Source organism: Phasianus colchicus, chromosome 31, assembly GCF_987193195.1.
Source record: "Phasianus colchicus chromosome 31, bPhaCol1.hap1.1, whole genome shotgun sequence".
NCBI classification, from domain to species: domain Eukaryota; kingdom Metazoa; phylum Chordata; class Aves; order Galliformes; family Phasianidae; genus Phasianus; species Phasianus colchicus.
In genome coordinates this window covers 3,501,243-3,517,100 of record NC_143466.1, presented here as the reverse complement: position 1 = coordinate 3,517,100, position 15,858 = coordinate 3,501,243, and the positions used below count along the sequence as shown (strand labels likewise).

Sequence of the window (15,858 nt, the reverse complement as noted above, 5' to 3'; positions counted from 1 at the left end):
GCCCCTTTAAGAAGGGGGGGCTCCCATCTCAGGGCTGCAGGCTGCATTTTTTGGGGCAAAAAAGTCCGATTTTGGGGGCGTGGGGGTCCCATATTTTGGGGGGGGTCCCATATTTGGGGGCGGAGATCTCATTTTCGGGTGGAAAAGTCGCACTTTTGGGTGGAAAAGTCCCGTTTTTGGGTAGAAAAGTTCCATTTTTGGGGCTGCGGTCCCTTTAAGAGGAGGGACGCCCATCTCAGGGCTGCAGCTGCAGATTTTGGGGCAAAAAAGACCAATTTTGGGGGCGTGGGGGTCCCATATTTTGGGGGGGGGGGGACGGGGACAATGTCGGAGGGGACACGTCTCATTTTCGGGTGGAAAAGTGCCATTTTTGGGTGGAAAACCCCCATTTTTGGCTGGCAAAGTCCCGTTTTTAGGGGTGCGGTCCCTTTAAGGGCTGCAGACCTCACCGTTTTTGGGGCAGAAAAGTCCGATTTTGGCGCAGTTTTTTTTGGGGGTCCCGACGCCCCTCGATGCTGGGGGGGTCCCTGCAGGGTGGGGGGGGGGTCCCTCGTTTTGGGGGGGGGTCGCGGCCCCCCCCTCATTGCAGGTCCCGGTCCTCCAGGTAGCGGTACTCGAAGGTGAAGCCCTCCTTCTTGCGCTGCCCCCACTTCTCGTAGTCAAAGTAAATGTAGGTGCCCTGGGGGGGGGATTTTGGGGGGAAAAATGGCGATTTTGGGCAAAAAAGGGGCTGGGGGGGAGGGGGGGAGGAAGGGGAGGGGTTGGGGGGGGAGGGAGGGGGAGGTTTGGGGGCAAAAAGGGGTTTTGGGGAGGGGGAGGAGGGGATGGGGGGGGTTGGGGTGAAAGGGAGGTTTTGGGGTAAAAAGGGCAGATTTGGGGCCATTTTGCCCCAAAATGGGCAATTTAGGGTTCAAAAATGTCCATTTTGGGGCAAAAAGGGGGAAATTTGGGGTCAGAAATGTCAATTTGGGGGAAAAAGAGGCAAATTTGGGGCCAGAAATGTTGATCTGGGGCAGATCTGGGGCCATTTTGGGGCAAAAAAGGCCAAATTTGGGGCCAGGAATGGCCATTTTGGGGCAAAAACAGGTGAAATTGGGGGCAAGAAGGGCAACTTAGGGTCCAGAAATGGCCATTTTGGGGCAAATAGGGGCAATTCAGGGCCATTTTGGGGTCCATTTTGGGGCCGTTTCTGTGACGTTTTGGGGCCCATTTTGGGGGCCAGTTTGGGGCTCATTTTTAGGGCCGTTTTTGTGATGTTTTGGGGCCATTTTGGGGTGTTTTTGGGGCCGTTTTTGGGGTGTCTGGGGCCCATTTTTGCGATGTTTTGGGGCTGTTTTGGGGCCCATTTTGGGGGCCGTTTCTGTGGTGTTTGGGGCCCATTTTTGGGATGTTTTGGGTCCATCTTGGGTCCATTTTGGGGGTCCATTTTGGGGCCCATTTTGGGGTGTTTTGGGGGCCGCTTTTTGGGGATGTTTGGGGCCCATTTTGGAGATGTATGGGGCCCATTTTGGGGTATTTTTGGGGCCGTTTCTGGGCGGTGTGGGGCCCATTCTGGGAATGTTTTGGGGCTGTTTTGGGGCCCATTTTGGGGTGTTTTTGGGGCCATTTTTGGGGGATGTTGGGGGTCCATTTGGGGGCCCATTTTGGGGTGTTTTTGGGGCCGTTTTTTGGGGATGTTTGGGGCCCATTTTGGGGTGTTTTTGGGGCCGTTTCTGGGGGCTGTGGGGCCCATTTTGGGGTGTTTTTGGGGCCATTTTTTGGGGATGTTTGGGGCCCATTTTGGGGTGTTTTTGGGGCCGTTTTTTGGGGATGTTTGGGGCCCATTTTGGGGCCGTTTCTGGGGGCTGTGGGGCCCATTTTGGGGCCCATTTTGGGGCCGTTTCTGGGGGCTGTGGGGCCCATTTTGGGGCCCATTTTGGGGCCGTTTCTGGGGGCTGTGGGGCCCATTTTGGGGTGTTTTTGGGGCCGTTTCTGGGGGTTGTGGGGCCCACCTGCTCGAACTCATCCGTGATGGTTTTGGGCTCCTCGTGCCGCTGGAACCACATCATGTATTTGGTGTGGAAGCGCCACGACTGCTTCTTCAGGGCCTTGGCTGCCAGGTACTGCGCCTTCGTGCCCTGGGGGGGGGAAACGTGGGACCCCCGGGCACCCCCACACCCACCGCCGCCCCACAGGGACCCCCACACCCATAGGGACCCCACAGAGACCCCCCAGACCCATAGGGACCACCCCAGACCCACAGCAACTCCCCCAGCCCCATAGGAACTTCTCACCCCCACAGGAAACCCCCAGGCCCACAGGGACCCCCCCCCCCCCGACCCATAAGGAACCCATAGGACCCCCCCCAGCCCCATTGGAGCCCCCCCAGCCCCCCAAGGAGTCCCTCAGCCCCACAAGAGCCCCCCCCCAATCCCACAGGAACTCCACAGTCCCATAGGAACCTCTCAGCCCCATAGGAACTCCCCCTGCCCCATAAGAATCCCCCCCGCCCCATAGGAACCCCCCAGCCCCATAGGAACCCCCCAGCCCCACAGAAACTCCTCCAGCCCTATAGAACTCCCCCAGCCCCACAGGAACCCCCCCAGAAATAAAGGGACCCCCCCTACGTACCCCACAGTAATCCTCTCCCCAGCCCCACAAGACCCCCCAGCCCCCTTGAATTGTGGGGAGCAAATTAAGGGAGGCATCCCAGCTCAATGAGGGGGTGGAATTAATTAAGGAGGTCCCTAATTAATTGGGAGGGTCCCAGCTCAATTAAGAGATCCCAGATGAACCGGTGGGTCCCAAGTTAGCTGGGGGGGGGGTGGACAGGTTAATTAAGAGTCCCAGCTCAGTTTGGGGGGGCTCCCAGGTTAATGAGGGGGGAGGTCCCATCTCAGCCGGGGGGGGGGGGACCACCCAGGTTAATTAGCGGCCCACGCTAACGAGGCAGGCCCACCTCCAGGTAGTAGAAGATGAAGAAGAGCGTCTCCGTGGAGAGGCGCTGGTAGAACTCCACCGTGTCCGAGTGGGGGGGGGGCACCTGGTGGTGGTAGGGGGGGGTGGGGCAGGGATTGCGGGGCAGGTACTGCCTGGGGGGGGCAACAATGGGGGGGGGTCACTGCATTGCCCCCCAAAGCCCCCCATCCCTCTGTATCTCCCCCCACGCCCTCCACAAACCCCTCCGTATTTCCACAAGCCCCCCCCGAAGCGCCCCAAATACACCCCCAAAAACCCCTGGACCCCCCCAGTGCCCCCCCAGGTTCTCCCCCCCAGACCCACCTGATCCTCTTGGAGTCAGAGCAGCACAGCACGCGCTGCCAGGCCTCATGGCCCCATATCCCCCCACAACCCCCCCAAACTCCCCCCAAACCCCCCCAAACCCCCACTAAACCCCCCCAGTGCCCTCCCCACGACCCCCCCCGGCCCCCCCCCGGCCCACCTGATCCTCTCGGAGTCAGATGGATGCAGCACGTGGTGTCAGGCCGCCTCCTCCAGACCCATATCCCCCCAAAACCCCCCCAAACTCCCACAAAACCCCCCCAAACTCCCACTAAACCCCCCCAAACCCCTCCAAAACAGCCCCCCACGACCCCCCCCCCCGGCCCACCTGATCCTCTCGGAGTCGGACGGATGCGGCATGTGGTGCCAGGCTGCTTCCTCCACGGACCCATATCCCCCCAAAACCCCCCCAAACTCCCACTAAACCTCCCCAAACCCCCCCAAAACACCCCCCCCACGACCCCCCAACCCCCCCCAGTGCCCCCCTGGCCCACCTGATCCTCTCGGAGTCAGATGGATGTGGCACATGGTATCAGGCCACCTCCTCCATGGACCCATATCCCCCCATATGCCCCCAAAACCCCCCCAAAACCCCCCCAAACTCCCACTAAACCCCCCCCAACCCCCCCCCCCAGTGCCCCCCCGGCCCACCTGATCCTCTCAGAGTCAGATGGATGCAGCACGTGGTGCCAGGCCGCCTCCTCCACAGACCCATATCCCCCCAGAACCCCCCCAAACTCCCCCCAAGCCCCCCCAAACTCCCACTAAACCCCCCCAGTGCCCCCCCCCCCCAAGACCCCCCCGGCCCCCCCCCGGCCCACCTGATCCTCTCGGAGTCGGATGGATGCAGCACGTGGTGCCAGGCTGCTTCCTCCACGGACCCATATCCCCCCAAAACCCCCCCAAACTCCCACTAAACCCCCCCAAACCCCCCCAAAACACCCCCCCCACGACCCCCCAACCCCCCCCCAGTGCCCCCCCGGCCCCACCTCATCCTCTCAGAGTCAGATGGATGCGGCACATGGTGCCAGGCTGCCTCCTCCAGACATATCCCCCCAAAATCCCCCCCATATCCCCCCAAAGCCCCCCCAAACTCCCCCCAAACTCCCACTAAACCCTCCCAAACCCCCCCAAACACCCCCCCCAGTGCCCCCCCGCACCCCCCCCAGCCCACCTGATCCTCTCACTGCCAGATGGATGCAGCACGTGGTGCCAGGCCACCTCCTCCACAGACCCATATCCCCCCAAAACCCCCCAAAACTCCCCCAAAACCCCCCCAACCCCCCCCCAGTGCCCCCCCGGCCCACCTGATCCTCTCAGAGTCGGATGGATGCAGCACGTGGTGCCAGGCTGCCTCCTCCAGACCCATATCCCCCCAAACCCCCCCCAAACTCCCACTAAACCCCCCCAAACCCCTCCAAAACAGCCCCCCCACGACCCCCCAACCCCCTCCCAGTGCCCCCCTGGCCCACCTGATCCTCTCGGAGTCAGATGGATGCAGCACGTGGTGTCAGGCCGCCTCCTCCAGACCCATATCCCCCCAAAACCCCCCAAAACTCCCACAAACCCCCCCCCAAACTCCCACTAAACCCCCCCAAACCCCCCCAAAACACCCCCCCACGACCCCCCCCCGGCCCACCTGATCCTCTCGGAGTCGGACGGATGCGGCATGTGGTGCCAGGCCGCCTCCTCCATCACCTGCTGGTACAGCTGGTCCTTGGACAGGGGCACGGGGCCCAGCGGGCAGACCCCCAGCGACAGGGGGATGCTGACCTCAGCCAGCCCCACACTGCCGGGGGGGGGCGCGGGGGGGGCGCCGGGCAGCAGCAGCTCTGTGGGAGGGGGGGAAGGGTTATTGGGGGGATATGGGGGAATTGGGAGTGTGGGGGGAGATGTGGGGGGGGTGAGGGGCATATGGGGGGGATGGGGGGGTGTGAGGGGCATATGGGGGGGATGTGGGGGTGTTGGGAGGGGGATATGGGGGATTATGGGGGGATATGGGGGTGTGGGGGGATATGGGGGTGGGGAGAAGGGGATATGGGTGGTGTGGGGAGGGGGATATGGGGGATACGGTGGGATATGGGGAGGATATGGGGGGGATATGGGGGTGGAGAGAGGGGGATATGGGAGTTTGGGGGGGATATGGGGGGATGTGGGGGGGATATGGGAGTGTGGGAAGGGGGATATGGAGGGGTGTGGGGGACATATGGGGGGGATATGGGTGGTGTGGGGAGGGGGATATGGGGGATATGGGGGATATGGGGGATACGGGGGTGTGGGGAGGGGGATATGGGAGTTTGGGGGGGATATGGGGAGATGTGGGGGAGGATATGGGGGGGGGGTGAGGGGCATATGGGGGGATATGGGGGTGTGGGGAGGGGGATATGGGGGGAGGATATGGGGGCCATATGGGAGGCATGGGGGAGGGACATAGGAGGATATGGGAGGCATGCAGGGAGGATATGGGGGGAAATAAGGGGTGGGGGGGACATGGGGGGGTATGTGGGGGGATATGGGAGGCATATTGGAGGTGGGGGGGATATGGGGGGTGTGGGGAGCACATGGGGGGGATATGGGGGGGGATATGGGGAGAGATTGGAGAGCATTGGGGGTGTGGGGGGGGCGATTGGGGGCACATGGGGGGTGGGGAGGTGTGGGGGGGCAAATGGGGGGATTTGGGGGGCAAATGGGGAGTGGGAGGGGATGTTGGGGGCATATGGGGGGAATATGGGGGGTGGGGGGAGCTGGGGGGGTACTGGGGAGAACTGAAGGGGGGGAGTGGGTACAGGGGAGATGTGGGGGGCAGCGTGGGGTGGGCTTGGGGGAGTGGGGGGGGTCTCTGTGATGTGGGGGGGGGGTTCCGTGCATTGGGGGGGTCTGTATGAATTGGGGGGGGGTCTCACCGCGCTCTGGGAGGTGCAGGGGGGGCACTGAGTCCTCCAGTGCTGAGCCCACAGCTGCGCGCTCCGCCATCGCCTTCAGGGTGCCCAGCGGCTCGGGGGGCTGGGGGCACAAAAATGGGGGGGGGCACAGAATTGGGGGGGGTCCCCGTATTGGTGGGGGTCATCCCCAAATCGGAGGGGGGGGGCAGAATTAGGAGGGGGGGGTCTTCAAAGTTTTGGGGGGACAGAATTATGGAGGGGTGCCCAAATTGGGGAGGGGAACAGAGTTGGGGGGGAGGGGTCACAGCGTGAGGGGGGGGGCAAAAATTAGGAGGGGCACAGAATTAGGAGGGACCAAGAGTAAGGGGGGGGGGGGGCAATATTAAGGGGGGGGCACAGCGTGAGGAGGGGGCCTGAAAAAATGGTGGGGGGCTCAAGAATTAGGAGGGGCATGAAGTGGGGGGGGGGCACTGAGAACTGGGGCAAAGATGGGGGGGGTTCCCCAAAATTTGGGGGGGGCACAGAATTGGGGGGGGGGGGGGGAAGTCAGCACGAGGGGGTCCAAAAATGAGGGAGGGGTCCCAAAAATTGGGGGTGTCCCAAAAAATAAAGGAGCACTAAAATAAAGGGGGGAGGAGAGAATTGATGGGGTAGGGGGTGCAATATTAGGGATCTCCCTTCCCCCCCCCCTAATTAATTCCCCACTAATTAACCCCCCCCCTTGTTAATTAACGGCTTACCTTGATGTCCGGGGCGGCGCTGAACGGGGGGGGTCCATTCAGCAGCGGCTGTGCCCCCCCCCCAGATTTGGAATCGGCAAAATTTGGGGTGGGGGACCCAGGGGGGGGGTTGGAAGTCAGCGGTACCAACAGGGGGCCGCCCCCCCCCGGCCCCCCCCCACCGCCAGAGCTGGGGGCAGAGCTGGGGGGGGCGCTGGGGGGGGCACCGGGGTCCTTCCTGTGGGGGGGGGGGGGGGGGAAAGAAATGGGTGAGACCCCCAGAAATGGGGAGAGGGAAATATCTGGGGGGGGAAGGGGGGGGAAATGGGGATCTATGGGGTAGGGGGGCAAATTGGGGGGGTGTATTATTTATGCCCCCCCCTCAATTAACAGTGACCACTGAAGGCTCCCCCCAATTAAGGACCCCCCCCCAAATTTAAGGCCCTCCCCCCCCAATTAAAGCCCCTTCCTCCAGTTAACGTTGACTGCTAATGACCCCCCCCCATATGCAATAAAAGCCCCCCCCCCGTTAATGATGACCATTAAGGACCCCCCCCCCCCAATTAAAGCCCCCTCCTCCAATTAACGGTGACTGCCATGCACCCCCCCCCCAATTAAAGCCCTAATTAAGCCCCCCCCCCCCGATAACTGCTGACTCACGCGCTGCCCGTGGCTGCTCCGTGCCCGGGGGGGGCCGTGGGGGGGGCCATGGGCTGCGTGCCCCCCCCCAGCGCCGGCTCCGCCCCGCTGTCAGCCACCACCGAGCTGTAACCTGGGGGGGGGGCACACAAAGTGAGGGGGGTCGTCTCCAAAATCCCCCCCCCCCCAAACCCCCCGGGGGGGGGGTCAGAAACACACACGGGGGGGGGATTTTAGGTGCCCCCCCCCCCCCCCATTACTCACTGGTGGCTCCGTTCTGCTTGGAGCCGCTCTGCTGGGCGCTGGGGGGGCGTTGGGGGGCGCTGGGGGGGGGCGGGGGGGCCACGGCCTGGGCGTACGGGGTGGGGGTCCCTGGGGGGGGGTGAGAGGCGGCCACGCCCCCCCCTCCTCCGGATCCCCCCCCTTTGCTTCCTCCTCCTCCTCCCCCCCCCTGGGCCGCCCCGCCCCCCCCGGCGCCGCCCCCCCCTCCCGCGGTGCCCCCCCCGTTGTTGGGGGGTGCGGGGGGGGCCATGGGGAAGGAGGAGGGGGGGGCGGCGGAAACGGTGGGGGGGGGCGCGTGGTGGGGGGGGGCGTGGGGGGGCACTTTGGAGCCGTTCTTGGCGGGAGACTGCGGAGATAAAGGGGGGAAAAAGTGAGGGGGGGGCACGTAAAATGGGGGGGGGAGGGAATTGAGGGGATTGGGGGGGGGGTTGGGGTTGGGGGGGGTTTGGGGGGGATCTGGGGAGGCATTGGGGGTGGGGGGGAGATTTTGGGGGGGATTCGGAGGTGGGGGCTGGGATTTGGGGGTGAAATTTGGGGGGGGGGTTGAGGGTGACAGGGATTTAGGGGGGATTTAGAGGTGGGGGGGATTTGGGGTTGAGGGGGGAAATTTGGGGGGGGACTTGGGGGTGAGATTTGGGGGTGGATGTGGGGGGGGATTTGGTGGTTGGGGGGATTTGGGGGGGGCATTGGGGGGGCATTGGGGTTGATCAGGGTGGGATTTGGGGGGGGGGATTTGGTGGAGCATTTGGGGGTGGGGGGGGGACTTGGGGTTGAGAGGTTGGGATTTGGGGGTGGGGGGGGATTTAGGATTGGGGAAGTGGAATTTGGGGAGGTTTGGAGGTGGGGGGGATTTGGGGGGGGGTTGGGGATGAGGGGGGGAATTTGGGGGGGGATTTGGGGGTGAGGGGGGGGGCTTTTGGTGGTGAGATTTAGGAGTGACTTGGGTGGGATTTGGGGGAGGGTTGAGGGAGGGATTTGGGGGTGAGAGATTGGGATTTGGGGGGGGATTTGGGGGTGATGGGGGGATCTGGGGGGGGGATTTGGAGGTGATGGGGGGATTTGGGGGGGGGATTTGGGGGTGCCCCCCCCTCACCTGTCCCACCTCGCTGTCGGTGGAGCGGCCGCGCTTCTTGTCATCCTCCGAGTTCTCCTGGGGGGGACATGGGGGGCGTTATAGGGGGAAATGGGGGCTGGGGGGACAACATGGGGGGCAGAATAGGGGAAAGGGGGGGCAGAGCGGGGGGGTGTAGGGCAAAATGGGGGGGAATGAATGAGGGGGGGGGGGAATTGGGGAGGGGGCGTCAGACTGGAAATGGGGCGGGTTGGGGGGGATTTGGGGTGGGGGGCGGTTTTTGGGGTGAATTTGGGGCTTTTGGGGGAGTCTGGGGTCGGATTGTAGTGCAGTTGGGGCTGGGGGGTGGAGGTGGGGATTGGGGGGAGGATTTTGGGGTGAATTTGGGGTGGTTTGGGGCTGGATTTGGGGCATTTTGGGGTGAATCTGGGATTTTGGGAGTGAATTTCAGGCATTTTTGGGGTGAATCTGTGGGATTTTGGGGCTGGGTTTGTAACATTTTTGGGGTGGATTTGGGGCATTTGGGGCACTAGGTTTAGGGGTGGATTTCAGGCATTTTTGGGGTGAATTTGGGAAGTTTTGGGGCTGGGTTTGGGGGTGGATTTGGGGTGGTTTGGGTGCTGGGTTTGGGGGTGAAATTGGGGAAGTTTTGGGGTGAATTTGGGGCAGTTTGGGTGCTGGGTTTGGGGGTGGATTTGGGGCGTTTTTGGGGTGCATTTGGGGCAGTTTTGGTCACTAGGTTTAGGAGTGGATTTAGGGTATTTTGGGGGTGAATGTGTGGCACTTTAGGCGTGAATTTGGGGCAGTTTGGATGCTGGGTTTGGGGGTGAATTTGGGGGAGTTCTGGGGGTGGATTGGGGGCGTTTTTGGGGTGGATTGGGGGCGTTTGGGGCCCTGACCGTGGTGCAGTTGGCGGGGCTGGGCGGGATGGGGGAGCTGGAGGTGGTGGAGGTCGGGGTGCTGCTGGACTGGTTGAAGATCTCGTCCTCCAGGTGGCTGTGGCTGGGGGGGGACGTGGCCACCAGCGCCTGCGCTGCAGGGACAGCATGGCATCACGGCCAGCTGAGCGCACCGAAACCCCAAAACACCCCAAAAACACCCCAAAATACCCCCAGAACACCTCGAGTGCACCCTGAGCTCCACTCACGTACCCTCAGCGCACCCTGAGCTGCCCCACCAACCCCATGTGCATCCCAAAGTCACCCCAAATTTACTCTATGCCCCCCAGCCCCCCCAAACTCCCCCCAAACCCCCCACACTTCCCCCCCCTACCTCCCCCCAATCCCTCCCAAAGCTCCCCAACCCCCCTCCAACACCCCAACCTCCCCCCAGCCCCCCAAACCACTTCCCTGCGGTCTCCAACCACCCCCAAGCCCCCCCCCAAACCCTTCCAAACCTCCCCCCAATCTCCCCAACCACCCTCCCCCCCCCCACACTCCCCAATGCTCCCTAAGCTCCCCAACCACCCCCCAAACCCTTCCAAACCCCCCCTAAGCTCCCCAACCACCCCCCAAACCCTTCCAAGCCCCCCTCCCCACACTCCCCAACCTCCCCCCAAACCTCCCAGTAAACCCCCAACCCCCCCCCACTCCCCAACCGTCCTCAACCCTCCCCCCCACACTCCCCAATACTTCCTAAGCTCCCCAACCACCCCCAAACCTCAAACCTTTCCGAGCCCCCCCCCCAATCTCCCTAGACACCCCCCAAGCCCCCCAGTAAACCCCCAACCCCCCCCCCACTCCCCAACCACCCTCAACCCTGCTCCCCCCACACTCAACGCTCCCTAAACTCCCCAACCACCCCCCAAACCTCAAACCCTTCCAAACCCCCCCCTAAGCTCCCCAACTGCCAACCCCAAACCACCCCACTGCGCCCCCCAACCCCCCCCCACCCTCACCCCCCCCTTACGGATATCCTCCAGGTCCAGGTCGTCGTAGAGGAACTCGTTCTCCTCGAAGTCGGGGTCCTGGGAGGAATCCACGTAGTACTCCACGTCGTCCTTGATCTTCCTGATGGCGTCCACCAGGATGGAGTCGTTGTCCAGCATCCTCAGGATGGTCTCCAGCATCCGCACGTGGTAACGGTGCTTCTCGATGTGCCGCTTCAGCCCCTCGATGCGGTCCTGCTTCTGGGGGGGGGGGGGAAAAATGGGGGGGGTCACGTTCACAACACCCCCTGTGCAGAGCACGGATAGCTGCAGTCCTCCTGTACCCCCCAGGGGGTCCATTCTGTACAATGGAATCCCGCAGCCAAGTCCCCTCTGTGCCCCCCTCTGTGCCCCCCCAGTGCCCCCTATCATCCCTCTGCATCCCCTAATGTCCCCTCTGTGCCCCCCCTGTGCCTCCTCTCATCCCTCTGCATCCCCTAATGTCCCCTCTGTGCCCCCCCCGTGCCCCCTCTCATCCCTCGATGCCCCCCTGCACCCCTTCGCACCCCCTCTGCATCCCCTAATGTCCCCTCTGTGCCCCCCATCATCCCCCAATGTCCCTCCTGTGTCCCCCCATCACCCCCCTGTGCCCCCATCATCCCCTCAATGCCCCCCTTGTACCCCCATATCCCCCTGGTGCCCCCCATGCCCCCCCAGTGCCCCCTATCATCCCTTGATGCCCCCCCGCACCCCCTCTGCATCCCCTAATGTCCCCTCTGTGCCCCCATCATCCCCCAATGTCCCTTCTGTGCCCCCCCATAACCCCCCTGTGCCCCCATCATCCCCTCAATGCCCCCCCTTGTACCCCCATATCCCCCCTGTGCCCCCCATCATCCCCTCTGTGCCCCCCATACCCCCCCAGTGCCCCCTATCATCCCTCTGCATCCCCTAATGTCCCCTCTGTGCCCCCCCCCGTGCCCCCTCTCATCCCTCGATGCCCCCTGCACTCCTTCGCATCCCCTTCGCATCCCCTAATGTCCCCTCTGTGCCCCCCATCATCCCCCAATGCCCCTCCTGTGTCCCCCCATCACCCCCCTGTGCCCCCATCATCCCCTCAATGCCCCCCTTGTACCCCCATATTCCCCCGGTGCCCCCCATCATCCCCTCTGTGCCCCCCATGCCCCCCCAGTGCCCCCTATCATCCCTTCATGCCCCCCTGCACCCCCTCTGCATCCCCTAATGTCCCCTCTGTGCCCCCATCATCCCCCAATGTCCCTCCTGTGTCCCCCCATCACCCCCCTGTGCCCCCATCATCCCCTCAATGCCCCCCTTGTACCCCCATATCCCCCCTGTGCCCCCCATCATCCCCTCTGTGCCCCCCATACCCCCCCAGTGCCCCCTCTCATCCCTCGATGCCCCCCCGCACCCCTTTGCATCCCCTAATGTCCCCTCTGTGCCCCCCATCATCCCCCAATGTCCCTTCTGTGCCCCCCCATAAGCCCCCAGCGCCACCCATCATCCCCTCTGTGCCCTTACGTCCTTTCCATGCCCCCCAAAGCCCCCCCCATCATCCCTCTGTGCCCCCCACTGCCCCCCCCACCCCCCACTCACATCCTTGTCCCCCTTTTTCTTGCGGGTCTGCACCGACAGCGACTCCACCTCGCTCTCAAACTGATCCACCTGCATGTTCAGCGTGTCGATGGTGTTCTGGGGGGGGGGACAGGGGGTCAGCGGGGTGGGGGGCAACCCGAACCCCCCCCCCAATATCAGCGCTCACCGTCAGCCACTGCCCGACCTCCTCCTTCTCCTTCTGGGCCGGGTCCACCTTCTGTGCCAGCCCCAGCCCCTCCTTGGAGTACGCCTTGGTTTTGGTCTCACGTTCCACCACCTTGAAGCGCTCCATTTGCTGGGGGGGGGGAAGGTTGAGGGGCGTCAGGATGTGTACCTCCCCCCCCCACCTCCCCCCAATAACCGTACAGCCCCCCATTTCCACCCCCCCACACCCCTTCCTCCCCCCGTCCCACTCTACACCGCTGCCGCCATCCGGTCACTGTGACCCCACAGCACTTCCCACCCCCAGACCCACCCCCCCCACAGCAGCCCCCTCCCCACATAACCCCCCCCCGCCCCATTCCCACCATGCCCCCCCCGCAGTACCGTCTCGATCAGTTTCCTGTTATCGATCAGCTGCCGTTTATCTTTGATCTCATTGGACGCCACCCAGGTCTTGATCTGATCCCTCAGCCTCTGTATGGGGGGGGGGCACACAAAGGGGGTCCCTGTTATTCTGTGCCCCCCCCATAGCACCAAGACCCCCCCCCTCACGGTGCCAGGACCCCCCTGATGCCAACAGAACCCCTCCTATGGCACCTGGACCCCCCCTTTCCCACAAGACCCCTCCCCAAACCTGCAGCTTTTTGATCTCCTTCTTCAGGTCAGCCTCGTACTTTTCTTTCTGGTTGGCGTTGGCCGCATTGTGGAGCTGGGGGGGTGGGTAATTAATTAATAATGATGACCCCCAGAGATAATTTTGGGGTAATTAAGCCCCCCCACCCCTCCTCACCTTCTGCCAAATGTCCTCAAACTGCTCCACACCCTCTGACACCTTCTTGAGGCAGCGGTCGATTTCGCCTGGGGGGGTACAGGGTGGTCCCCCCCATGAGGGTAATTAATCACCCACTAAGGCAATTAGCGCTCTCAGGTTAATTAGAACAACGACCCTCTGCTCTTACCTTGCAGCTTCCTCTTGTCAGCCATGGTAGGGGTTCAGTGGGGGGCTCTCGGCATCACATCGGGGGGGCCGCTGTGGGAACAGAGCATCAGAGCCCCCACAGACCCCCCTAAAAACCCATAAAATCTCCATAGCCCCCCTAAAGATCCCACAGATCTCCTAGAAACCCCACAGCCCCACTTAAGACCCCATAGCCCCCCCACAGACCCCCATAACCCCACCATAGATCCCCCACAGACGCCCCCTACAGACCCCATGGTCCCCATAAAGACCCCAGAGCCCCCACAGCCCCCCACTGATCCCCCACAGATGCCCCCTACAGACCCCATGGCCCCCCTACAGACCCCATACCCCCCCAAAGCCCCTACCCACCCCCCAGCCCTCCTACAAACCCCAAAGCCCCCACACAGCCCCCCCTACAACCCCAAAGCCCCCCCACCTCCCCTCTAAAGCCTCCCCAATAGCCCCTATCGCACCCCAGCCCCTATAGATTTCCCACCAACCCACGCAGCGACCCCCACAGCCCCTATAGAAGCCCATTCAGCCCCCCACAGCCCTCGTTGACCCCACAGAGGCACCTCGACCTTCCACAGGACCCACAACCACCCCTTAGGGACCCCCATAGGCCCCTCAACAACCCCACAAAGGCCCCACAGCCCCTACAGACCCCCAGATCCCCTCAGGACCCCACAGCCCCCACAAGGCCTCTCACAACCCCCGCAGGATCCCCTATAGATCCCTCACCGGACACTCCCGGGGCGGCTCGGACCCTCAGACGGTCGCCTCCCGCCTCCTGTGTCGCCGACTATCGCGATATCGGCGCTTATCGCTCCGTTCGATCTCCCCTCCCCCACCACAAGCTCCGCCGCCGCCGTCTCCGCGGCATCCAAAATGGCGGCTGCGCCTCACGACCGCCTCCCCGCCCCGCCGGCCCGCCACGCGCGCTGATTGGGAGAGGCCGCAGTCGTTCACGAAATACCGCCTGATGATTGGCGGAAAGAGGGGGAGGCGGGGAAAGACTCCCGTAGTTCCGCCTCCACGAGGGGCTGTCAGTCAGCACCACTCTCACTTCCGATTGGCTAAGTCTCGCAATGTTTATAGGGACGGCATCTTCTATTTGCCAGTGAGGCCGTCAATCGAAACGCTGGGGGACGGCCCCGCTCTCCCATTGGCCAAATCTCAGCGGGAGGAGGAGCAGCCCCGACCAATGGAACCAATAGCGGAAGGGTGCACGGCAGGAGGCGGGGACGAGCTGCCACTCAAAACGAGAAGAGCCAATAGGTGGCGGCGGTTGGGTTAAGCCCCGCCCTAGGGGGGCGGAGTCAGTGCTGGTGGGCGGCGCGTGGGAACGCAGACGCCCCCCCCCCCCTCAAATACCTCCAAGCCCCTGCGATGGGACAGAGCCCCCCCCCCAAAATAGGACGTGACCCCCCCCCAAACTCAACCACAACTGCCCCAAACCCCAACCCCCAATAAAATGTGACACCCCCCTCCCCTAAAGCCCCCCCCTCACCCCAAAACAGGACATGAACCCCCCCAAACTCAACCCCAAACCCCCCACAGACCCCCCCCCACCCCTCCCCCAATAAGATGTGACCCCCCCAAACTCAACCCCAACCCCCCCACACTCCCTCCCATGCCCCCCCATTAAATGCGACCCCCCCAAAACTCAAGCCCCCCATGTGACCCCCCCCCAAATTCAACCCCAACCCCCCCAGACCCCCCCAACATCCCCCCCCAGCATTAAAACGTGACACCCCCCCCAAATTCAACCCCAACCCCCCCCTTACACCTCCCCCAACAACAAGAAGTGACCCCCCCCCAAACTCAACCCCAACCCCCCCAGACTCCCCCCTCAACATCCCCCCCAACAACAAAAAGTGACCCCCCCAAATTCAACCCCAACCCCCCCAGACCCCCCCACCATTAAAACCCAACACCCACCCCCCCCAAATTCAACCCCAACCCCCCCTTAGACCCCCCCCCAACCTCCCCCCCCAACAATAAAACGTGACCCCCCCCAATTCAGCCCCAACCCCCCCAGACCCCCCCAACAATAAAACATGACCCCCCCCCAATTCAACCCCAAGCCCCCTTAGACCCCCCCCCCAACAATAAAACGTGACCACCCCCCAATTCAACCCCAACCCCCCCAGACCCCCCCAACAATAAAACATGACTCCCCCCCCAAATTCAACCCCAACCCCCCCTTAGACCCCCCCCAACATCCCCCCCCCCATTAAAACCCAACACCCCCCCCCCCAAATTCAACCCCAACCCCCCCTTAGACCCCCCCCCCAACAACAAAACATGACCCCCCCCCAATTCAACCCCCCCCCCCCTTGAAAGCACCAAACCCAAAGTACAAAACAGCACCAAAACACCAAATATTGGAACTGTGTGTG

General features: G+C 63.1%; 1 protein-coding gene across 1 annotated transcript; it reads right to left on the bottom strand.

The window, feature by feature from the left end:
• Nucleotides 1-99: 99 nt before the first annotated feature.
• On the bottom strand, nt 100-14,393 carry CNOT3 (CCR4-NOT transcription complex subunit 3). Its single transcript, XM_090127607.1, has 18 exons — nt 14,198-14,393; nt 13,455-13,525; nt 13,286-13,353; nt 13,130-13,204; nt 12,880-12,969; nt 12,500-12,628; nt 12,334-12,429; nt 10,764-10,983; nt 9,755-9,888; nt 8,877-8,933; nt 7,766-8,129; nt 7,523-7,634; nt 6,884-7,100; nt 6,165-6,264; nt 4,901-5,093; nt 2,939-3,071; nt 1,992-2,117; nt 100-679 (listed from the first exon to the last, which is right to left on the bottom strand). Exons 2-18 carry the CDS (start codon nt 13,477-13,479, stop codon nt 581-583), a joined length of 2,238 nt encoding a protein of 745 aa, XP_089983733.1. The 5' UTR covers nt 13,480-13,525; nt 14,198-14,393; the 3' UTR covers nt 100-580.
• Between the last annotated feature and the right edge of the window lie 1,465 nt (nt 14,394-15,858).